Source organism: Gouania willdenowi, chromosome 1, assembly GCF_900634775.1.
Source record: "Gouania willdenowi chromosome 1, fGouWil2.1, whole genome shotgun sequence".
NCBI lineage: Eukaryota > Metazoa > Chordata > Actinopteri > Blenniiformes > Gobiesocidae > Gouania > Gouania willdenowi.
In genome coordinates this window covers 44134714-44159597 of record NC_041044.1, presented here as the reverse complement: position 1 = coordinate 44159597, position 24884 = coordinate 44134714, and the positions used below count along the sequence as shown (strand labels likewise).

Genomic DNA, 24884 nt, shown 5'->3' with positions numbered 1-24884 from the left:
AAGCAATAGTATTAGCTTAGCGTTGGCATTCGCCTAGCATTAGCACTAACCGAGCATTAGCATTAACCTAGCTTTTACACTAACCCAGCATTACCATTAGCCTAGCGTTAGCATTAGCCTAGCATTGGCATTTGTCTAGCATTAACACTAACGTAGGATTAGCATTAGCCAAGCAATAGTATTAGCTTAGCATTGGCATTCGCCTAGCATTATCACTAACCTAGCATTGCCATTTGCCTAGCGTTAGCATTAGCCTAACATTGGAATTAGCGTAGCATTAACACTAACCTAGCATTGGCATTAGTCAAGCAATGGTATTAGCTTAGCAATAGCTGAATATTAGCAAAAAGGTTGAAAAAAGACATTTCCAATAGAAATAAATTGGAAGGAAAAAATCAAAAGTCAAAAAGTTTAAAAGTTACAAATGATAAAAGCGATAGCATAAATCTAAGGAACATTCTGATATTTTTGATAGCTTATTTTTCACAGTCAGACAAACGGTGGAGGAGGAGTTAATGCAGATGGAAGAAAAAACTGATAACATTAGGTAGGACGCCTCCATGTCCCAATTTTGGCTTTGTTTTCTCTAAGGGACAGCACGTGTGAGTGAGTTCTGTAGTGTGGCTTGTTTAGGGGAAGGTCTGGGTTTAGGACGCACTCAGTGCTTATCAAACTGTGCTTTACATGTTCTGAAAAGCAGAGAAAGAAAAGTAAAAAAAATAAGATGTAAAACATATATCTCAGAAATATGGAAAAATATTAAAGGGTACTGACTGTTTACTTTTATGAATAATAATAAATACTTGTATGATGTGATTTGTACTGTGTGCTTTTATAAATCAAAACAAGTTCCAAAAGTATAGATGTATCTCAATATAGGCGATATTGTCATTTTCAAACATACCAACTGGTGAAACCCACAATAAAACTAGTGTAAACATCTGTAAACTAACATTTCTAATTTCCTATTAAATGACTAAAAACAATTAAAACAGGCAGCTTCCTCCCCCCAGTGGCTCCCCCCAAGATGGAAGCTTCCGCCATCTTGGATGATGATGATGAGTTGATTGTCATTGCACATGTTACAAAGCAACAGAGTAACAAAGTTACATTTCAGTTTCATCACGTTCAAGAAAACATGAAAATATAATCATACATAACATTTATAACATGGGAGCAAAGGCGTGGGAGAACTGCTATTCGCCACAAGGGCGGCGCCCCTTATTTAGATGAGAAATGGGGTAACAACAATGGGTAAGAAGAAGAGGTAAAAAAAGGCAAAAACCAAACTAGGCCCTTGTAGACAGGGGCGGAGTTTGGGATCATGAAAAAACTCTTCAGCAACATTGTGACAAAAACCAACAAACACAACAACATTCAGTTCAAAACAACAGCACGTTAGCACAGGGGATGGGTAGTTCACAGGTCAGCCACAGTATGGCGCTGCCTTTACAGCACGCCTCCTACTGACCAACCGCAATGAGGGGGTGGAGCCAGAGGACACGGTGACAAAGACAGTGATGTAGGAGGAGTGAAAGTGTTCGTTGAGATAAGCCTGTTTACTCAGACTCTGCTGCTGACTTTCACACAGTTTGTCTCAAATGCCGATGACATGGACGAGAGTTCGTTGGCAGAGGCGGGTCCATGTGTACACGGAAAGTGAGGGAGAGGTCAGAGCGTCGAATCAACATCTATCCTTGGAGAGTTTGGAGAGAAAAAAAAACAAACAAACCTTAACAGGCTGTTCATTCGGGGGGGGGGGAGTGTTTTCAGACGGGCTAGCCATAACATGACTGCCAGCCCTACTGTTCCTGGTCATTCGATCAGTTATCCAATAATCCAATAGTGTGACCATTTCCTGTGAAACAAACAATCCACTCCTCTTCAAGTTCCACGATGGAATCCATCTGATAGTTTCTGAGAGAGTTCAGAGAGTTTGGCTCCTTTCGTTGGTGACTGTGGCTTCCAATAGTGCTGCCAACGTAATCCAATTTTGCAATGAATCAGGAAAATGCCAGATCCAATCAGCAGAATATCATAAATTCCAATCTGGTGGTGGACGTCTTCCACGTCCTCAGGACCTGCGGACTCTCCCATTGCCCGTCCTTCTGGTAGAGAGATTTGACCAAAAGCGAAGAAAGACCAGATAATCAATTCCATGATTAAATTCAGGATGTGGATGCTGATAGAGGCTCCTGTTAGATTAAAACAAGACAAAAGAGCAGCAAGCAGGAGAAAGGAGAGAGAGTCCGTCTCCACTGAGAGCACGGAGGAAAAATAAGAATACATTTCTGGGAGAGCCGCAAACCTAACAAAACATGACGAGTTTCACCTGAAATAAATATTACTGACAGAACGCTAATTCAAATTGTGTGCACTCAAATTAATCAACAACTGTCAATAAACATACAGTATTTGAAATAATAAACAATGTGTCGAATAATTTAACTTGAATGGAGCCACATAGTGTGGCCTCCACAGAGCCTGAGAATTCATTTTATTTTGAAGTGAATTCATTGGTGTTGTGTAAAAAAATAATTGACAGACCTTTTATTTTATACAGATGCCTTTGTGGAAAAGTTTAAGAAAATTAAAAGTAAGTTCCAGTTGTGGTAGATTTGGTCTTTTCCTTTTTAAGTTTCTACATGAGATGCAAAGGTACTGTACCAAGATTTATTACCAAAAATAAACGTGGGGGGTGAAAGTAATTAGCAACTTATATTTTGAGAAAAATTTAATTGAGCAACTTTTTACTTGTACTTGAGTATTTTATGTTTGGCTTACTTGTACCTACTCAATCATGTAACAATACTTATACTTGATTATTTTGTAAATAAGTGGAAAGAAACAGCATTTAATGTAGTGGTTCGCAGCCTTTTTGGATCAAGACCTCATTTTGAGATCAAGAATTTCCCAAATTCACATTTTTTTCTTCTCCAATAATTAGTTTTTGATCATTTTTGAGCTCATATGTATGTATAGGTACTCGGGCTGTAGTCAACCAAGGAAATGCTTGGTCAACCACGATTATGGCGCACGTAGCAATTAGTCGACCAAAAAAAATGATCAGGTGCAGAGGAGGACGAGGAGAAAGAAAAAGAGAGACAAATATTTAGTTTTGGGGTTTTGTGGTGCGATTTGTTTTTAAGCACAGACCATTTATGATATGAACCTTATTCAAGCTTTGACCTGAACCCGTGAAACCTACAGGTCCAACAGATATTATGTATTTATATCAGAGCCCGACCTGAAACCAACAATTAAAACCTATTTTTCCTCATACAAACGACATATTTACGTTTGTTTTAGTGGGAAGCCTGCTTTTAATAATAAACTGTTGATGTCAACATCAGATCAGCTCACGGAGAAACAATCACACGTCAAACACAGGTGTGCAGTGTGCCACGCGGCGCCAGAGACAGTGGATCTATTTACATAATCCACATATCAAATATAAGGATAATCCATGTTCTTGTGCAGAAAAAGGATTGATTTAGCAGTGGATGCTTGTGTTTGTTTCTCTCTGATCTGATCTGATCTGATCTGATCTGATCTGATCTGATCTGATGACAGCACACTGACAGCTGAAGCGCAACACTTTTTTTTTTTTTTTTGCAGTGCATCACTCACTCACACAGCTGTTGCTGGACATAGATACACATACATGTTTAGGCATTAAATACATTATTAATCCTTATCACCTATATAAGTGCATTGCATTTGTTTTTTTCTTTTTTTTTTACAGTATTGAAACTGAAGTGAAACGAAATACAGTAGTTTAAGATTGTGTGTTGTTTTATTGTTTTTTTAAGAATAATAATTCAAAATCAAAAATCTTTCAGAAATTTCAGGCGACCCCACGTGGGCTCCCTACCCCATGGTTGAAAAACAGTGATTTAGTGGCTGCTGAATATATTAATTTCTATGTTTTTTTATCATTTTTGTCATCTCATGCCTGGGGTGGGACCAAGACTGACACTTTATTTGTGAATCACGTACCCCCGTTTGAGAATCGCTGGTATATTTAGCAGTGGTCATAATGTTCAGTGTATTATAACAGTCTGAAACTGGTAAACATCATTAAACAGACAAACGTCCAAATCGTCTTCAATGGACCCACATTCTTTATTACAACCTCATCAAGCAACTGTTTAGCTTATTTTTAGATGTATTTATTTATTAATAAAAAAAAGCAAAATAATCATTGAACAGAGACATAAATATACAAATATGCAAGATGACAGCAGGAGTTTATTTCCTCCTTCACTCCCTCGAGCGACTGATGCGACAATGACAGAACAAGCAGGAACAAATGTGCCTGGAAATACATCCAATAAATATAATGAAATGCATGAGAAAGGTCACACAAGGTCACAAAATCCTCAAGGTCGCCTGAAATAAAACCATTTAAGAAAAAGCTGCTACATTGTAAATGTAAGCAGGAGGGGAACCATACGGATGGCAGTCTGTGGGAAAGTCAGCACTGAGGGGAAAACAAGAAGAACAGTAGATGAAGTTAAAAAACAACAGAATGATTAAATAGATATCTGCTGATGAAGTAATCTTCTGTGTACGTGGATTAGCAGTTTTGTTGGTGTACTTCCTGTCTTCTGCATTAGTAGTTATTATTTTACCCGTCTTTATATTAATAGTTAGACTACTTCCTGTCTTTTCTCTACTTCTACTACTTCCCAGTCTACTTTCAGTATTATAGATTAGTAAGTAGTCGTAGTAGTGTTACGCTACTTCCTGTCTTCTATTTTAGTATAAGTCTACTTCCTGTCTTCTACATTATTAGTTAGTGTGCTTCTTGTTTTCTAGATTAGTAGGTAGTCTACTTCCTGTCTTCATATGAATTGTTTGTCTACTTCTTGTCTTCTACATTAGTAAGTTTTCTACTTCCTGTCTTCTACATTAAGAGTTAGTCTACTTCCTGTCTTCTACATTGTTAGGTAGTCTACTTCCTGTCTTCAGGTTAATTGTTTGTCTACTTCTTGTCTTCTACACTAGTAGTTAGTCTACTTCCTGTCTTCTAAATTAGTAGGTAGTTTACTTCCTGTCTTCTTTCTACTTCTACTACTTTCCAGTCTACTTCCTGTCTTCTACTATAGTGTTATTCTACTTCCTGTCTTATTTTTAATTCTACTACTTCCTAGTCTACTTCCTGTCTTCTACACTATTAGTTTTTTTACTACCAGTTTTCATATTCATCTTTTGTCTACTTCCCGTCTTCTACATCAGTAGGTAGTCTACTTCCTGTTTTCTAGATTAGTAGTTAGTTTACTTTTTGTCTTCTACATTAGTAGGTAGTCTACTTCCTGTCTTCTCTATTGGTAGTAGTGTACTTCCTGTCTTCTACATTGGTAGGTAGTCTACTTCCTGTCTTCTATATTGGTAGGTAGTCTACTTCCTGTCTTCTCTATTGGTAGGTAGTCTACTTCCTGTCTTCTACATTGGTAGTAATCTACTTCCTGTCTTCCAGGACTGAGGAGGTGTTTCAGAATAAAAAGTGAAGCACAGAAACAATTCCACAAATATTGTTATTGTCTCTGTTTCATCAAAGTAAACAAATTACACTGTATGAGTCATATGAGATGCACAATTCTCAGCAGACAGAGGTCGCACACACGCACACACACACACACAGTTGCTGATACCGTCTCATCTGTCACCGTGGAAACAGAAGATGCTGTGATAACAAACAGAGATGAGTTATTTCATATAACTCAAGTGTCAATCAACAATCTCCATCCACTGCCATTTAGAACTCTATTTCCTGTCTCAGTGTGTTTCTCTGAGTCACACACACACACACACACACACACACACACACACACACACACACACACACACACACACAGTGCTAGACTATAATATGAGAGATATGTAAAGGTCAACCATCAAACCCAGTCACAGCTGGTATTTACGCTTCGACTTGAGCGAAAGAAACAAGAATAACACCTGAGACACATCATCACAATGTTACATTTAATTTAAACACATATTTGTAAGAAAACATGAAGATTAAACAGCTTTTATTTAATAGTTCCGAGCCAGTACAAAGATTATTGAGGTTATACAGTAATTAATGAGGCCAATGATCAGAACGACTTTGATCTTCGTGTGACCATATCTTTTAATTGTCTTGTTCAATAATAAGTGTTTTATATTCCACAAGACACCTGAACTTTGGAAACATTTTTGTTCTTATTTTAAACTATTTTTGATACATTATTTTTATTTCTTTTTTTTTGTTATATAATTTTATTTTATTTATGTACTTTTTTTTAAGTGACACTTTTAATAGTTTTACTCTTTTTCTTTCTTTCTAACTTTAGACTATTTAAAAAAAAAATCTTCAATTAAATTAAATGTATTTATTTAATTTTTTTTATATTTACCTTTAATAGTTTTACTTTTTTGCTTTCTTTCTAATTTTAGGCTATTTATGTTACATTATTTTCATTTTATTATTATTTATTTTACTGTTAATGGTTTTACGCCTGTATTTAAAAAATATTTTAATTTATTAAATATTATTGTTGGTGAGACCTTTTCTTTCATTTTATCTTTGCACCACTTGCACTACTTTAAAAACATCTCTCTCTCATCCTCCTCCTCTTCAAATCCAACCTCACCCCCCCTCCCTCTTCATCATCACGTCCCCCTCCCTCTTCATCATCACGTCCCCCTCCCTCTTCATCATCACGTCCCCCACCCTCTTCATCATCACGTCCCCCTCCCTCTTCATCATCACGTCCCCCTCCCTCTTCATCATCACGTCCCCCCTCCCTCTTCATCATCACGTCCCCCTCCCTCTTCATCATCACGTCCCCCTCCCTCTTCATCATCACGTCCCCTCCCTCTTCATCATCACGTCCCCCCTCCCTCTTCATCATCACGTCCCCCTCCCTCTTCATCATCACGTCCCCCCTCCCTCTTCATCATCACGTCCCCCCTCCCTCTTCATCATCACGTCCCCCTCCCTCTTCATCATCACGTCCCCCCTCCCTCTTCATCATCACGTCCCCCTCCCTCTTCATCATCACATCCCCCTCCCTCTTCATCATCACGTCCCCCTCCCTCTTCATCATCACGTCCCCCCTCCCTCTTCATCATCACGTCCCCCTCCCTCTTCATCATCACATCCCCCTCCCTCTTCATCATCACGTCCCCCCTCCCTCTTCATCATCACGTCCCCCTCCCTCTTCATCATCACATCCCCCTCCCTCTTCATCATCACGTCCCCCCTCCCTCTGGGGACGCTAACGTTGTTCCCGAGCCATATTGTCGTCTTGCGTGCGATGACTTCCTCTTCCCGTTGACTGATGGTGATGAGCGAGTGGAGCTGATGAAGTCGTTCCTGCTCCAGCTAATGTCGGCGCTAGCGTTCCGTCCCTAAAGAAGTTATCTGGTCCTGACGGAGTCCTCCAGCAGACGTAGTGTCACCTTCAGCGAGGACGTCTGTTCACACGTGGGAACCAAGTGTCAACGAGTTTATTCTGAAATAATGAGTTACTCTGAGCAGAAAACACTACAGAGACACATTTCCTTTCATCAAGGAAACACTAAAGCTGTGAATATCAGCATGTACTGTAAATCCTAGCTAGCTAACCTTTATACGAGGCTAGCTCATTTAGCTAGCTAGCTAGGAAGACTTTCATCCCATTCCAAAACAAATGCCTTACCTTTAACTTCAGACTTTAAACTTTCTTCCAATCCACGTATTTGCTTTTTAATCAGGATCAGAATGTTATTAACAGAATTTACAACTAGGAATTTGCTTTAAATTACAGGTGCTTAAAAAGGTCTAATGACATACAATAGAATAGAACAGATAAAAATAAAAAACAAGGCATGCAATAATATGTTCTTGATAACATATTCACTAGAAAATAACTTTAAAAATATATACTATAAACATGTCGTCAGTGCAGGTTATTAAGAGCATGATTTTTAAAGTGACCCAGATTATAAAGTGTGAAGTTTGTAGAGTTTGTAAAAGTGACCTGGGTTTGAAGCAGCGAGTTACGTAGTTAATAGTGTTCATAAGTCCAGCAGCAGAGGGGAAGAAATTGTTCTTATGGCGGGAGCTTCTGGTCTGGATGGACTGTAACCTCCTGCCTGAGGGTAGGGATTTGAATGGTCCATGTGCAGGGTGAGAAGGGTCGTCTGTGATCCGACCTGCACACCCCCGGGTTCTGGCGAAGTACAGGTCCTGGAGCGATGTAAGGCTGCGACCGATCACCTTCTCTGCAGAGCGTACAATGCTCTGTAGTCGCTGTTTGTCCCTGACAGTGGCCCCAGCGTAACACACGATGATGGAGGAGGTGAGGATGGACTCGATGATGTAGAACTACACCAACATCTGTGCAGGCAGCTTAGCTTTCTTAAGGAGTCGCAGGAAGTACATCCTCTGCTGGGCCTTTTTGATGAGGGAGCTGATGGTTAGTTCCCACTTGAGGTCCTGGGTGATGGTGGTGCCCAGGGAGCAGAAACAGTCCACGGTGGTCATGGGGGTGTCCTTCAGGGAAAAGGGGGGCAGGGGGGCTGTGGTCTTCCTGAAGTCCACGATCATTTTCACTGTCTTCTGGGCGTCTAGTTCCAGGTTGTTGCCACTGCACTAGGACACCAGCCGGTCCCTCAGAGTCACTATAAACCTCAGTGCAACTGTACAGGACTGTGAAAGTGTGAAGGTTGTTATTGTGAAAATCTCATGATACATGGCCCCATTCATTCTTTCCCTAATCAATCGTCCTTTCCCCTTTGCAGAAAAGCAGCCCCAAAGCATAATGTTTCCACCCCCGTGCTTCACAGTGGGTATGATGTTCTTGGGATGCAATAAACATGGCATTTATACCAAAAAGTTCTATTTTGGTCTCATCTGACCACATGACATTCTCCGTCCTCCTCTGGATCATCCCATCTGGCAAACTGTAGACGGGCCTGGGCATGTGCTGCTTTAAGCAGGGTGCACTTTCAGGCACTGCAGGATTTTAATCCATGACGACGTAGTGTGTTACTAATAGTAACCTTTGTTACTGTGGTCCCAGCTCTCTTCAGGACGTTGACCTTGCACAAATCAGTGGCTGTCAGATACTTTTTTGCCCGACTGTATATAAAGATATTTGCTAAAACGAGAGATACAGTCTGTCGTCACTTTTGTAGTCTTTTACTATAAGTGTCCACTTTAAAAGCATCGAGTCCTCCCGTCCAACGCTATTATAAACAGTACCTCTGTCTCCCTGTAGAGGGCCGTATTAGGCACTTACTGAACTTAGTCTTTGCTTAAATGTTAAATCAAAAAATCTAGTAAAATGCTAATATAAATGGCACTTTCCTATAGTTTTATCACTGTTTCAATCAGTTTTTTATTTAAATTGGTAGATCTGTAACTGACTCATACATTCAGAGATCCTCCCTCCCTGAACACGGACTTTAAAAGCTACTGTAGAGCTATAAGGACATACAGCATGAGCTGGTAACGACAATATGTGTGTGTGTGTGCGTGTGTGTGTGTGCATCTGCAGGATGAGCGTGCACATTATGCAGTGTTATCCCTCAGTAGAACGTGCACTGAAACAGTGGCACGGGGCAGCTCTGACTGTGTGACTGCAGTGTGTGTGTGTGTGTGTGTGTGTGTGTGTGTGTGTGATTCCCTTGAGAATGTATCAGGAGGTAAAGCAGAGTGTGTCAGTAAGCGTCAGTCCCTCCGTGTGCAAACATTGTTTGACTAAATCCCTCCTAATGATGCAAATGTGCGATGGTAATTAGTGTGAGATCAACCCTCGCCCACTAATCGTTTCTAGATATGCAACAACAGGGACACCAGCCCTGAATAAAAGGGATTGAATGTGTGATGTATTTGTTTAGCACTGACACATCTGCATCCCAGTGGCTCCGCCTTCCTTTGGTTTGTTGTTTGTCACATAAAGAGAAAATCCCTCTGTTTCCATGAGCTAACAATGAATCCGACTCGTTTTTCTTTCTCACTGCACAACAAATAAAAGTGAAATCTTTGGAGATGCTCAGATGCTACAGACTGAGTGTGGGTGAGTAGCACCTTCAGAATAAAACTGTAAATTGGACTGTAGAAAATTCCTTCTGCTCCATGAAGATGTTTAAAGAAAGAAACCCACCAGTATTAGATGATCTTTGATAGAGCTTTGGCCAGGGGTTCTCAACTTTGAGGTTGCGAGACACTGGGAGGGGGTATAAAAATATAACATAAACAATATAAATTTAACAATTTGAGGACATTTTTGCTAATTTTTATCCTTTTTCTGCAACTACACCAAACTTTCCATATTTCAACCTATTTTCATCACTTTTTCTTGCCATATTTTTGCTCCTTTTAATGCATTTTTGCTACATTACTCCAACATTTTAATGTCTTTTCTGCACATTTTTTTTAACTTTCCAGACATGTTCAGCACTTATCCACCATTTTCGGTCACTTTTTTGGGATATTATTCAGATGAATAAATAAATGTGGTTATCACAGATTCATAGAACAATGGACCATCATTTTACTGACTTTATGGATGGACCCCAAAAATCTCTCCCCTTTATTCCCCCTCATAGATGGTCCTGTCTCCACATGACTGTTCTTCATTGTTCATGTCTGTGTTCAACCACCTTCAGATACAGACGTTTATTCTCCTCCACTACATTTATACTGTTTTTTATCTCTTGGATCTTGATTTACTCGTTGAGGATTTTTGAACAATGCTTTTGTCTTCACTTTACGTTCTTTGCTGTAATAAACACGGACTAATCAGGAGGCCAATCGTAACTGCTGACACCACCCGTCCTCGTCTCTGCAGCATCACGCACGCTGATTTATATCAGACCCATAAAAGGCTGGGGGAAGTCGTTAAGACTTTGGAATCACGCCGCGTTATAAGATCATCTGTGCCAATCAATTACTGTTGCTCCTGTTTACGACCCCTGATCAGGCCTCTAATAAACTGTTAACGCCAACATGTCCGACAGCTTCTGTTAGCGGGTTTATGGTCCCGCGATTTATAGATCCTACGGAGCGCCGCAGGACAGGAGTTAAGGAGTCGGTGGAAGAAAGAAACGCCAATGAACTGGACTCAACCCGACCTACTCGGATGTAACGCTTTATATTTCAGCCCGTGACCCCCAAAATAAAGGTCCCAGAGAGCGGGGACCCCCACTGTAGCTGAAGGTGGTTGAACACAGACATGAACAATGAAGAATAATATCCACTGTTATCCAGGAATGTTTATTATTATTATAGTCATCTTAAAGATGGAAATCCTGGTTTTAATCACAAATAAAATGGGTTCAAAGTGACCAAAAATGGTGGAAAAGGAGGTGAAATGGCATTTTAAAAACCACAGGAACTGGTTAAAAGTTCCAAATTACAGTGGTTAAAAACTGTCAGAAAAAGTGGTTAAATTGGTTCAAAATGTCAGTATTGGAACAATTAGTTTAAACTGGCAAATAATGGACCTGACAAATGGTGAATGTGGTTAAATTAGCAAAAAAATAAGCATGAAAAGTGACAATAACGGGTCAACATATGTGACATTAGGTGTAAAAGTAGTGGAAAAGGGTTCACTCCAACACCTTCACCCCCCACATCAAAGCTACAGTCTCACCACAGCTGCTCACAGAGGCTCTCTCCCCTATCTTCCCCCCCTCCCACAGAGACACCATTCTCCATCAAAGAGAGAGATGTGAATAGACTTTTCAGGAGACAAAACCCCCGTAAGGCTTGTGGACCGGACTCTGTCTCTCCTTCCACCTTAAAGCACTGTGCTGATCAGCTGTCTCCAGTGTTCACAGACATTTTTAACACCTCACTGGAGACATGCACCGTACCAGCCTGTTTTAAGGCCTCCACCATCGTTCCTGTCCCTAAAAAGCTGAGGATCACAGGACTTAATGACTACAGACCCATCGCTCTGACATCTGTGGTCATGAAGTCCTTTGAACGCCTCATGCTCTCCCACATCAAGGACATCACCGACCCCCACCTGGACCCCCTGCAGTTTGCCTATAGATCCAACAGGTCTATAGACGATGCTGTAAACCTGGCTCTCCACTTCATCCTCCAGCACCTGGACTCCCCAGGCTCCTACGCCAGGATCCTGTTTGTGGACTTCAGCTCTGCTTTTAATACAATAATCCCAGCTCTCCTTCAGGACAAGCTTTCCCAGCTGAACGTGCCAGACTCCACCTGCAGGTGGATCACAGACTTCCTGTCTGACAGGAAGCAGCACGTGAAGCTGGGAAAAACCATCTCTGCTCCAGGACCATCAGCACTGGATCTCCTCAGGGCTGTGTTCTTTCTCCTCTGCTTTTCTCCCTGTACACCAACAGCTGCACCTCCTCTCACCAGTCGGTCAAACTCCTGAAGTTTGCAGATGACACGACCATCATCGGTCTCATCTCTGATGGAGACGAGTCTGACTACAGGTGGGAGACAGACCGGCTGGTGTCCTCCCACCCAACCCTTCCTACATGCCTTGTCTCGAGTTGTTTGACTGTGTCATGCTTACATTTATGTTTGCAGAGGCGGTTTTTTTCCTGGTTTCACACTGTTTTCTCTGTTTAGGGAAATCAGTTTCAAACTGGCAGTTTTTTTTTCCCCTCACCCCTCCTCTCCTCCTGTTATTGATCCCTTTTTCACCTAAATATGTGGGCGCCACAAATGGCTGCTCCGGTGTGTTGATGTGTCTCCTTTCACTGCAACTACCTAGTCAAATTCCTCGTATTGTTCTAAACTGTACCTGGTCAATAAAAGATTCTGATTCTGATTCTGATTCTGATTCTGATCCTCTGTTCCTCCATCACCATCTGGTACGCTGCAGCTACGGCCAAGGACAAGGTCAGACTGCAGCGTATCATCCACTCTGCAGAGAAGGTCATCGGCTGCAATCTGCCCTCCCTCCAGGACCTGTACACCTCCAGGATTTTGAGGCGTGCAGGAAAGATTGTGGCCGACTCCTCCCACCCCGGTCATAAACTGTTCCAATCTCTCCCTTCTGGAAGGAGGTTTAGGTCCATCAGGACCAGAACACACCCCAAGTCACCCACTGAACCCCATCCCCACCCGATCACCACCTCCATGATGACATTATCTGCTGCACTGTATATATATATATATATATATATATATATATATATATATATATATATATATATATTTATCCTATTTATCCTTTATTCTCTATCTATCCTTTATTTATCCCTCATCCTTTATATTTATCATTATTATTATTATTATTGTTGCTGGGTTGTTCTTTGTTTTTTTTCTTTATTTTTATTTTTATTTTTTTGTTGTTTGTTTTGTGCACCAACTACCAAGACAAATTCCTTGTACTGTCCTTAAAACTGTACATGGCCATTAAAAACTTTTCTGATTCTGATTCTGATAAGGCATTCAAATGTTATGGGAAAGTGTCAGAAATGGGAGTAATGTAGAAAAGATGCATTAAAAGTGGTAAAAATATGGCAAGAAAAAGTTATGACAATAGGTTAAAATATTTCCACTTTGATGTCGTTGCAGAAAAAGGGTAAAAATAAGCAAAAATGGGCTCAAATTGTTCAAAAAAATGTTTCTTAGTTTCTTGAAAGCAACCCCCTCCCAGTGTCTCGTGACCATAAATGGGGTCGTAAACCTAAGGGGCAGAAGACAAAGAAGTATAATGTTTTTATTATAATTACGTAATAAGTCATAATTTACTGATATGTTAAGGTTTCATTTAATCAGACAACCTTTTTTTAGGAAATTCACTTTGATCTCCTGACTCGTTTCGACAGCCAACTGCCAGTCGTCCTCGGAGGCATGTGGTGATGGCTTTGATGTGTCCTTGTGCCTTTTTACAGACTGATATTATTGGAGTGAATATTTCTGACCATCATTTTATTCTGAGTGAATTGTCCAGGCGGAGCTGCTTGTTATCTGTTTCCATGGAAACATGACACGTCCCTTTAAGGACGCTGTAATCTCCGTGTAAGAATGGTGGTAGAGGCTCTTGTAAGCGTCTCGCTGTCCCTAATTGGTCAGTCAGTGGCGGCCTGTGCTCAGCGGTGAGGATAATGGCTGCTTTTCCTTCACATTGTGTTACTTTCTCTCTCCTCTCACGTCTTTGTCCAACGCTCGTGGTGAGAGGAAGGAAAAGGAAAAGCTGGTGTTATCATCTCAGCCCTGCAGCTAACAAGCAGCGTGAGCCGTAAAGCTAGCGGGACCATATTTTCACTTTCAAAAAAGAGGAAAACGTGGGCCGACATTGTCTGTACTCAAAGTACTCGACGTTTTCTCAAAATCTATTGCTTGTCGATAAATATACAGTAGATAAATATGTTTTTATTGTCCATAAGGTTTGAAAATGAGCCTAAATGTTCATTCTATACCTCTCTTTAATTCTAGGACCCTAAAACTAAAACTGTAGCTAAGCCACATTCAGAACCAAATACCACAGCACACACACCAGGACATTATGTTCAAACAGGAAAACTCTATTTCTACTGCTGAGTCACAAAATAAACACAGATCTTTATAACAAGAGCCTACGTGAAACTACAGGTCGAGCTGAATCAACTGATGTACAGGTCGGATAAAATGACATTTGTTGTTTCTTATCAGAAGTTGCTCCAATGTGCATAAAACTCCATATTTTGATAAATCGAAATTGTGTCGTCAGATGAACACCATCATTACACACATCCGGACATGTCGAAAAATCCATCCAATCAGTGCATAGCGCTATAGCGCTTGTGCGTAAAATGGCAGGCCCCTCCTTTCCCCAGTTCTGATTGGCCAGGGCTAAAGCCTGATCCCATAGTGTTTGATATCAAGCATTTTTACAGGTTCTGAGCTTTACAACACTGTGTCAAACATTCTGATTGGTCAAAGCATTGCTGAATTAGACCCATGAATAACAGCATCAAAGAGTGGAACAAAAAATAGCATCACGCATGGAACAGCAGAGTCCTGAATAAAAATGATATAAATATGTTAACCAGCTACCTAATACTCAATAATGTGGAATCAGTTTGACTTAATTTAATTATTATATATGTATATATGTATATATATATATACATATATATATAGACTAGAATAGATAAGTAGGCATAGGTAGGAGCTACTGGTGGACAACGCAAACGCCAAAGATTTTAGGAGTGACCACAGGAAAGATTACGACTCAATGGCTACGACTTAATGCATGTCATAACACACCCTCTGAAGTCGCGACACATCGGACCAACTAGAAAATATTGCGTTAACTTCCACTGAGGCCACGAAAGGTGAACCGCGTTATAACGAGGGACGACTGTCTAGTGAACGTAATGATATTAACTTTAATATGAACTTGCTGTTGTTATGTTCCTGTATATGGTAGGAGGAGCCAGGATTGTCAGGAGGAGGAGTTTCCACCTTATGATGTAATATTGGGGCAAAAATCCAACTTTCCCGTTTGGAGCTGATTTTTTTTACAAAATGTGGAATAACAAAGGATCGAGGAAACAGAACCTTTTCAACTTTGACCCTCCGAATGAGGCTAAAGGAATGTATATCACTGTAGCAAAAACATTATAAAGGGAATTTTTCATAATCCCGCCCCTTTAAATTAACGGGTTCCCCTAGATGCGTTCAGGGTCGCTGGGAAACCCAGACATTTTTGATGAGTTCTTAAGTTCTGGACAAGACGTGAAAAAGGGAAGTTTCCGGGTAAAGAGGACGTGTCTGGGTAAATCTACCGTAAGCTAGCAGTAGCAGCAGCAGTAGCGTGAAGGTCAGCCGTGAGGCATAAACATTCCCTCAAACATTCAGAACTCATGTCGTCCTGTCGGCGAGGGACACGTTTTTGATCTGTTGATTTCCAGCCCCATGCGTCCGTCACCGTGCAGCGGTCATCCATCTTTTATTCTGATTCATATTTCATCCAGAGCAGCAGTGCACTTACTCCAGGCTTAAAATAGTTCCCGTTCTACTGAAATGCAATAATCGCCTTCCTCCGAGCACTTCCTCCTTCCTCTGAGAGACAAAACATGAGCTACAACACTTTTATTTCTCCCCTCATCTCTCCGTTTGACTCACCTTCACTTTTCTGTCCAATCACTTCCTTTTATTGCACACACACGTTGAATATTCCTCAATACGCACGGGAAGCATCAGAGATTTCACTCTCCATACATAATATAATATCATTTATTTATTGTAAGCCTCACAACTAAGGAATTGTATTTGTATTTTAGTCTTGAGACAGGTTGTAATGAAACTGTATTGAAAGCTAACGTTAGCATAAGAATAATCACCAATCAGAGCATTAACACAGGCTTCCTGTGTTTTTCTTCTTCTTTATTTTTTGATATTCATTTTGTGTTTTTTTTCCCCTGTTTTTTCTATAGAGTAATGTTTTGTGTGTGTTTTTCTGGAGTTATATTTGCGTTTTGTCTGTTTTTGGAGTTATTTTGTTGGTTTGTGTGTGTGTTTCTGTTTTGTGTATTATTTTTTAGGTTTGGTTTTTTTTTGGTCATTTTATGTTTTTCTTTAATTATGTGTGTTTTGTTGTTTTTCTAGAGTGGTTTTTTTGATTTGTCTTGTGTATTTTGTTGTTTTGTTTGAGTTTCAGTCATTTTATTTAGGGTTTATTTTTTGTTGTTTTGTGTTTTGTCTATAGCGTAGTCTTTTTTGTGTTTTTTGTGTCATTACAGTAATGTTTTGTCTGTTTCTGGAGTTATTTTGTTGGTGTGTGTGTATGTGTGTGCGTTGATGTATTTGTTTTGTGCGTTAGTTTTTTTTTAAATATGTGTATTTAAATATATATATTAGATAAATATTTCTTGAGTCATTTTGACTTTTTGTTTTGTGTATTTTGTTGTTTTGTGTGTTCTGTGTCTTGTTTTTTGCTGTTATTCTATTTCTTTTTGTTTTGTCCTATTCTGTTATTGTGTTGACATTTTGTATGTTGTTTTCTTTTGTGGTATGGAGTGATTTTGTGTGTTTTAATGTCTTTTTCTGTGTTTTCTTGTTCACTTTTGTATTTTGTTGACTTTTTTTTATGTTTTTGGAGTCATTTTCTTCATTTTGTGTGTTTTTATGATTATCTTGCCTGTTTTTGCTGAGACTTATTGTGTGTATTTTTCAGTTATTTTGTTGACATGTTTTAGTTGTCATGTGTTTTTCATTAATCTCTTCATTTTGATGACTTTTTGTATATTTTTGGAGTAATTTGATTTTTAGTTTTTTATTTAGTATGTTTTTGGAGTCATTTTATTTGATTTTTTTAGTGGTTTTGTATGTTTGTTTTGGAAGCCACACAAATATAGAACGAAGACCACATGTTGCCTGTCCTGTTCTATACAGTAAACATCATATAATGGATTAAAATGACAGTGAAAAGAAAATTTTAATCCTTTGGTTTCCATGACAACGCTGTCCTTCTGACCTCAGAAGTTTTTTTTTAGCGACACATAAACACATTCTTCTCATTCTCACTGTATCTCTTCTATTATTCATGTTACTGTGATTTCTATTTGTTTTTTGTGCTCAACACTGTTGCCTTTTTTTAAATTATGGAATTGTTTTATTTTAAATATCACCTTTTGACTTTACTGAGGCTTTTTTATTTTTTTATTTCCTATTATTCTTTTGAATTACACTAAGGCTGCTTTACCACCAGGTTCTCATTAATGTTTATTATTAAAGTCTGTGCAAAGCAAATTCAGCCATTTTCTTCTAAACACAATAAATAGGTCATAAATGTTTTCCTTAAAACATGTAAAAAGTCATTTAACTATTTATAATGTAATTATGGAGCTGGGATTCATAAACTGTGTTTCACATCTCTGTGTTCAGGATTTAATGGGCGGGTCAGAAATCATAGCTACGTTACGTAACGTAGTCATCATTAGCATAAACCCGCCCCTGCTGCTGAAGCACACCTAGCTAAAAACAAACCACATATTCAGACTCTGAATAAAACACGTTCGCTGGTCCACATTTTTAATGAAATGAGCACGTTTATACACCACATCTGTGTTTTTTGCCTCTAGAGGGCACAGTTCTGACTCTACCCAGGACGGATGCACATATTCGGACTCGGGCGGAGCAGATCTTTCGTTTGGGCCGATCCAAGCACTTTTGGAAAACCAACGGGAGAATATATTGACGCTTGGAGCCACTTTCACACTGCTCTCTGCCATAGACACAGTACACGGAGGCGGCGCCCTTCCTGCGTGTGGGTGTGGTTCCAGCACCTTTAACTGACACGCCTCCAGCGTCTCAGAGCAGAGAGAAGTTCTGGTTTTTGACCTAATTTTATTTACTTAGTGATTTTTTTTCATCTTTCAAATGTGTCTCAGTGTCAATGACACATGTTAAACACACATTTATTTCTGCTTTACACAAACTTTAAATACATTTGTTTTATATAGTATTTATTTATTTCTTATTCACACATTTATTTTTACATTGATGATTGATCGACTGATTTACACGTTTATGTATTTAATTGAATAATTAATTGTTCTTATTTGTTTTTTCTTTTATTTATTCAGTTACTGACATCAGTTTTGTATTTCATTCATTTATTTGTGTTAATTGTATTGTATGAGTTGATTGCTTTATTAATTAATTTATTAATTATTAAATATGTATTCACACATTTATTTATACCTTTATTTAACTATTTTGTCTGTTTAATTGTTCTCATTTATTTTATTTTTGTGCTTTTATTTATTCAATTACTGATATCAGTATTTTCTTTATTCAATTCTGTTTATTTATGCACAATACGCTTTATATTTAACTTTTCTATCTTTTCTACCTAGTACTTTATTGCTTTTTAAATTATTATTAAATTATAATTACAGTAAAAACTGTTTTTAATTATTATTTGTGTGTCATCCATTGTGGTGAACAAAGTAGGAATTTCATTGTGCAGGGAAACATGATTCTTTATTATGCAGATGACAATAAACACTTTGAATCTTATTTATTTCATGTATTCATTTATTTATATATTTGTATTTTACTTTTATTTATTTATGTTGTTAGTGTTAATAGTATTTAATGATTTATTATTTATTAAAATATGTATTTATTTAATCTTTAATCTTATCCATTTAATTGTTTTCTTATTTATTATTAACTTTTATTTATTCAATTACTGATATCAGTATTTTATTTATTTATTGTATGTATGTATATTATTGTATTTATTTTATGTTGTTCATTCATATTTATATTTGTGCTTTATTTATTCAGTTACTGACTGACTTATTTATATTTTTACTCATTCATTTAGTTATTTTGTGAGATAGATTTTTTCTTTTAAAGTGTTCTAACAAACGATGATTCATTCTCTCACCTGATGAATCACTAACTACACTATGGTGTTCTTCCTCTTCCTCTTCCACTTCCTCTTCCTCTTCCTGCAGCTCTACAGCTCCGTGGACTTTGGGAGGAAATGGCAGCTGATCCATGAACACGTCACTCCGAGCAGGTTCTACTGGTGAGTCTCAGTTAGCGCCGCTACGTGCTAAGCTAACCCAAACACATGGCACTGATCTATTCGTTACACATTTTTAACAAAGGAATCAATCAAAGGACGAACAACAGATGAAAAGAAAGAATAAAAAAAGACAGAACATAAACAGGAAATCAAAGGACATCCATCCATCTATCCATCCATCCATGTTGGATGGTGACATTAAACCTCTATGTTCTCTACCTTCAGGTCCGTCTCAGGCCTGGATAAAGAACCTGATCTGGTTCACATGGAGGCTCACACACACGACGGAGGTCAGACACACACACACACACACACACACACACACACACACACACACTACCTTCCATTCACTTCCACTCTTGCGTTGTCGTGCGTTTGCCAGATGTGCAGTACGTCACCTGTAGAGCCCAGATGTGCTCAGAGACCAACAGGATCTTCCCGTTCAGAGGATTCATCGACATCAGCTCATTGGTGGTTCAGGACGACTACATATTCATCCAGGTGGGATTTATACACGTTATTAGAGAGAAGATGCTAATCAGATCTTTACAACGGTAACCTGGACAACAGCTGGATAGAGAATAAAAGACACGCCTTATTCTTCTTCTTCTTCTTCTTCTTCTTCTTCTTCTTCTTCTTCTTCTTCTTCTTCTTCTTCTTCTTCTTCTTCTTCTTCTTCTTCTTCTTCTTCTTCTTCTTCTTCTTCTTCTTCTTCTCTTCTTCTTCTTCTTCTTCTTCTTCTTCTTCTTCTTCTTCTTCTTTTCTTCTTTCTTCTTCTTCTTCTTCTTCTTCTTCTTCTTCGACTTTTTAAACTATTTCTGTGCAACAAAGGATGCTTCTGTGTCACAACGCTGTTAAAGATAAAAGTAAAAGAACAGGTGGCTGATGATGATGATGATGATGATGATGATGATGATGATGATGATGAAAGGCAGAGTGGGTGAGGCACCTGGTAGGGTTTGCGTATGAATAGTGCCCCCTGTGCCTCCTGTAGACTGTTGGACAAACACCACACAGACCAACTTTTATCACAGCTGGATCCAAAAAATGTGTTCTTATACACGGAACGACCCAAACTACAACAAACAGCAACAAAAACACACAAATAGAGTGAAAAATATACAAAATTACAACAAACATACACAAAATGTAGCCACATAACTGCAACAAACAAACTAAAAAATTAAAAATGAGTGAAAAATATACAAAACAACAACTAAAATATACAAAAAATTTACAAAACAGAAGAATGAACAAAACTCACCAAGTCATCATATGACAAATGACGACAAAAAAACACTGAAAAATTATTACTAAATTAACAAAAACACTCATAATAACTGAAAAAAGGTATATTTTTTAAATGTCCACAAAATGACCCCAAAACCACAGCAAAAATACACAATGACTGAAATATTAAAAAAAAACTACAAATTTACACCAAATAACCCAAAAACCACAATAAACAACAACAAAAACACTCAGAATGATGGACAAATAAACTAAATGACACAAAGTGACCCCAAAACCACAACAAACAAGCAGAAAACTAAATTATGTGTAAATGCTCTGATTGGTCATTATTCTATAAATGAATGTTGATCATGTGACTCTCAGATCAGAAACAACCTCCTCTGTGTTTGTCTACAGATGTAGCTGTCCTCCATCAGTGAAAATGTGATCGTTCTCCTTTTCTTGCTGATTGTGTAGAACAGTGTGTGTGTGTGTGTGTGTGTGTTATTAATATTAATCACTATTTGTGCTGCTGAGGATGTGAAATGTTAATGTTCTGAATCCTGAGTACGAGTTACGGCTCCTTGTATTTTCATTTCCACACTGTGCAGATGTTATTTACTTTGACTTTGTGCAAATGAGGTTTTGTACATTTAAAAGTCAACATCCACCGATGGTCGACATAATTACACGGCTCGGCCACGACACCAGTGATTTGATTCAAAAAGCGTCCATCCAGAGTCTGACTTCAGTGAACACGTCTGGTCGGATGTGTTGGAGGAGGCATCCAACGGGCGGCGGGCGCTGCATTTAATTAAATTATTTTGGTGAAAGCGACACAAACAAACTAAAGCAACATCACAGGAAGATAAAATATATATATATAATAATAATAAAGACATGAAACAATAAAACTGTTCCTACACATTCACACTAGAATAATATGCGCACAATAACAATCATAAATAGATACATAAATGTGATTGCTTAATCTGAGGGTCACATGATCAAAATTCATGTCAGCATTTAGAATAACGACCAATCAGAGCATTAGCACAGGACATCACTGTGTGTAATTTAGGAGGTATTTCTCCTATTTTTATTGCTGTTCTGTATATATTTCACTCATTTTGTGTGTATTTTTTGTGTAATTTGCATCATTTTTGTCTATTTTTGTCCATTTTTCTTTTGATTTTGTGTAATTTTGGTGTATATTAGTGTAGTTTTTGTTTCAATTTGTTATATTTTCCTTCGTTTTGTGTATTTTTCACTCATTTTGTGTGCTTTTAGAGTCATTATATGTATTTTCGATTGCATTTTGTTGAATTATCCATCATTTTGCATATTTTTGTAGTCGTTTTGTATGTGTTTCACACATTTTGTGTACATTTTGTTTCATTTTGTCATTTTGTGTGCTTTTGGAGTCATTTTATTTTATACTGTTTGTTTTTCTGTCATATTGTGTGTTTTCTTTTAATTTTTTGTATTTTTGTAGTAATTTTATTCATTTTTCTGTTATTTTGTGTATATTTGTGTTCATCTTTGTGTATTTTTCACTCATTTTGTGTTTTTTCCTTATAATTTATGTGCTTTTGGAGTCATTTTGTGTCTTTTTGTAATTGTTTTGTGTATATTTCACTCATTTTGAATACTTTTCGAGTCATTTTTGGTACTTTTTGTTTCATTTTGTAATATTTCTGTCGTTTTGTGTATATTTGTTGTTGTTTTGTGTATTTTTTCCCTCATTTTGTGTGCTTTTAGAGTCATTTTTGTAGTTTTTTTTGTATATTTGTCATACATATATTTTTCTGACATTAAACAAACACTGAAAGGTGTTTAATCTGTGGTAATTGGTCAAGTTAAACTAGCGTTATAATGACAAATATCAAATCTTTTTTATAACCCTTTCATAAACAAGCACATTAAAATTGGTTATTTGTTGAGATAGATGAATGTTACAGGAGTGATGGTGGTGAATAATAGATCTACAGTAAGTGTATCAGACATGGCTACGTCACAGCTCAGTGATCCTGATCAGGAAAAACCTAAAGGTCAAACCACCAGGAGTAAAACATCCATTGAGTCCAACCGCGGATGTGAAATCTCTTTGATTTGGGTTGGAATTTAAAGGCTTTCCTTCAGTGAATTCTACGTTAATATACGTGGAACATTGAAGGACATATTGTGATAATTATTGTGAATATATTCATGTATTTTCCCACAGGTTCCAACATCAGGACGAGCCACGTACTACGTTTCCTACAAGAGAGAACCTTTCATCCAGATTAAACTCCCCAAATACTCTCTACCAAAGGTAAACCATCACTTTCTACCTCCACACTCAGAAATAGGAGTTTGACACACTTTAAATGCTTCTTTTTTAATAAATACTCTGATCGATCTGCAACCGATCATGTATTTGATGACATTGTGATAGATAAGAAAATAAAATAAGTTGCTGACTTACTTTAAACACTATTTTTGTAGCACATTAAATTAAATCCAAGCAGATGCATTAAAAGTCATTTTGTGTGTTTTTTTGCCTATATGTGTATTTGTGTTGGCGTTATGTTATTAGTGTCATTTTGTGTATGTTTGGTTTCATTTTGTAAATTTTTGTTTATTTGCTTTGTCATTTTGTGGAGTTTTAGCATAATTGTGTAAATTGTCGGTTTTGTTTTGTTCATTTTTGTGTATTTGTCTTGTGATTTTGTGCATTTTTTGTGCTTTTGTATTTTTGGTTTCATTTTTGTAGATTTTTCTTGTCATTCTGTGGATTTTTAGCATAATTTTGTGGATTTTTTGTTTCAATTTGTTAATTTTTCTGTAATTTTGTTTATTTTTCTTGTCATTTTTTCTATTTTTGGTTTTATTTTGTTGATTTTTTAGCATCATTTTGTGTATTTTCGTATAAAAATTGATGCTAAATGCTAAACACTCTTTGTCACATCGGTTCAGTGTGAGGGAATAAAACAGTCTAAATTTGAATAAATATGCACAACTTGTGTTTATTGTAGTCTTTAACGTGTGTTAAACTATGTATGTTATGCGGTGCTGGAAGTCTGTGTAGACACTCCATATTCATGTTCCCACGGTTCCCAACACGTCCCTGCAGACACTCTCTCATCCTTGGTTGATGTTCCCAACGCTCTGATGAGGTGGAACACCTCTGATTGATCACTTTCTGACCCTGACAGGACCTCCACATCGTCAGCACCGATGAGAAGCAGGTGTTTGCTGCGGTCCAGGAGTGGAACCAGAACGACACCTACAACCTGTACCTGTCAGACAGCAGAGGGATCTACTTCACCTTAGCCATGGAGAACGTCAGGACCACCAGGGGTCTCGCTGGGAACCAGATGTTGGACCTCTACGAGGTACGGGAGGGAAGGGGAGGGGCTAACACATGTTAAAGAATAGTTTTTAACATTTTGAGCCCATTTTTGCTTATTTTACCCTTTTTCTACAACTACACCAAACTTACCATATTTTAGAGATAGATATTGTTTATTCATCCTGCAGTGGAGAAACGTACTGACATGTCGGCTCAATAAAAAAAACAAAAAAAACAGGAGACAACACAGAAAAACCCGAAAAATAGTGCAATGAAACCTAACATGTATTTTCATCACTTTTTTATGGCCATACTTTGTTTTCTTGTCATTTTGTACACTTTTAGTTAATTACTTTTTGTGTATTTTGCTTGTAATTTTTTTTTGTATTTTTAGCTTCATTTTGTGTAGTTCTGGTTTCATTTTGTGTACTTATGGTTTCGTGTTATTTATTTATTTTTCTTGTCATTTTGTGCATTTTTAGCATCTTTTTGTGTATTTTTGCCTACGCTCATGTTATGGTATTCGTCATTTTGTGTATATTTGTTGTCAATTTGTGCACTTTTGTCATCATTTAGTGTATTTTTAGTTTCATTTTGTAAATTTTTGTGTATTTTTTGTTTCATTTTTGTGAATTTTATTTGTGGTTTTGTATATTTTTAGCGTAATTCTGTATGTTTTTGTTGTTGTTAATTTTACTGTCAGTTTGTGTGTTTTTAGTGTCATTTTGATTATTTTTGGCATTGTTTTGTGTTTTTTTGGTTTCATTTTTTTGTATTTTTCTGTCATTTTTTGTCCATGTTTCTTGACATTTTTGTGT

General features: G+C 37.8%; 1 protein-coding gene across 3 annotated transcripts in view; it reads left to right on the top strand.

Annotated features, from left to right (window-relative positions):
* Positions 1-24884, top strand: part of sorcs3a (sortilin related VPS10 domain containing receptor 3a) — a 109229-nt gene that overhangs the window by 50590 nt on the left and 33755 nt on the right. For all 3 annotated transcript variants that reach the window (XR_003674392.1, XM_028451735.1, XM_028451727.1), the window contains exons 4-8: positions 19426-19499; positions 19725-19789; positions 19882-20000; positions 22957-23046; positions 23930-24109. Coding sequence is in view for 2 of the 3 variants with exons in the window: in XM_028451735.1 (XP_028307536.1) it covers positions 19426-19499; positions 19725-19789; positions 19882-20000; positions 22957-23046; positions 23930-24109 (528 nt within the window). In the remaining variant the exon portion in view is untranslated. The remainder of the gene's footprint in view (positions 1-19425; positions 19500-19724; positions 19790-19881; positions 20001-22956; positions 23047-23929; positions 24110-24884) is intronic.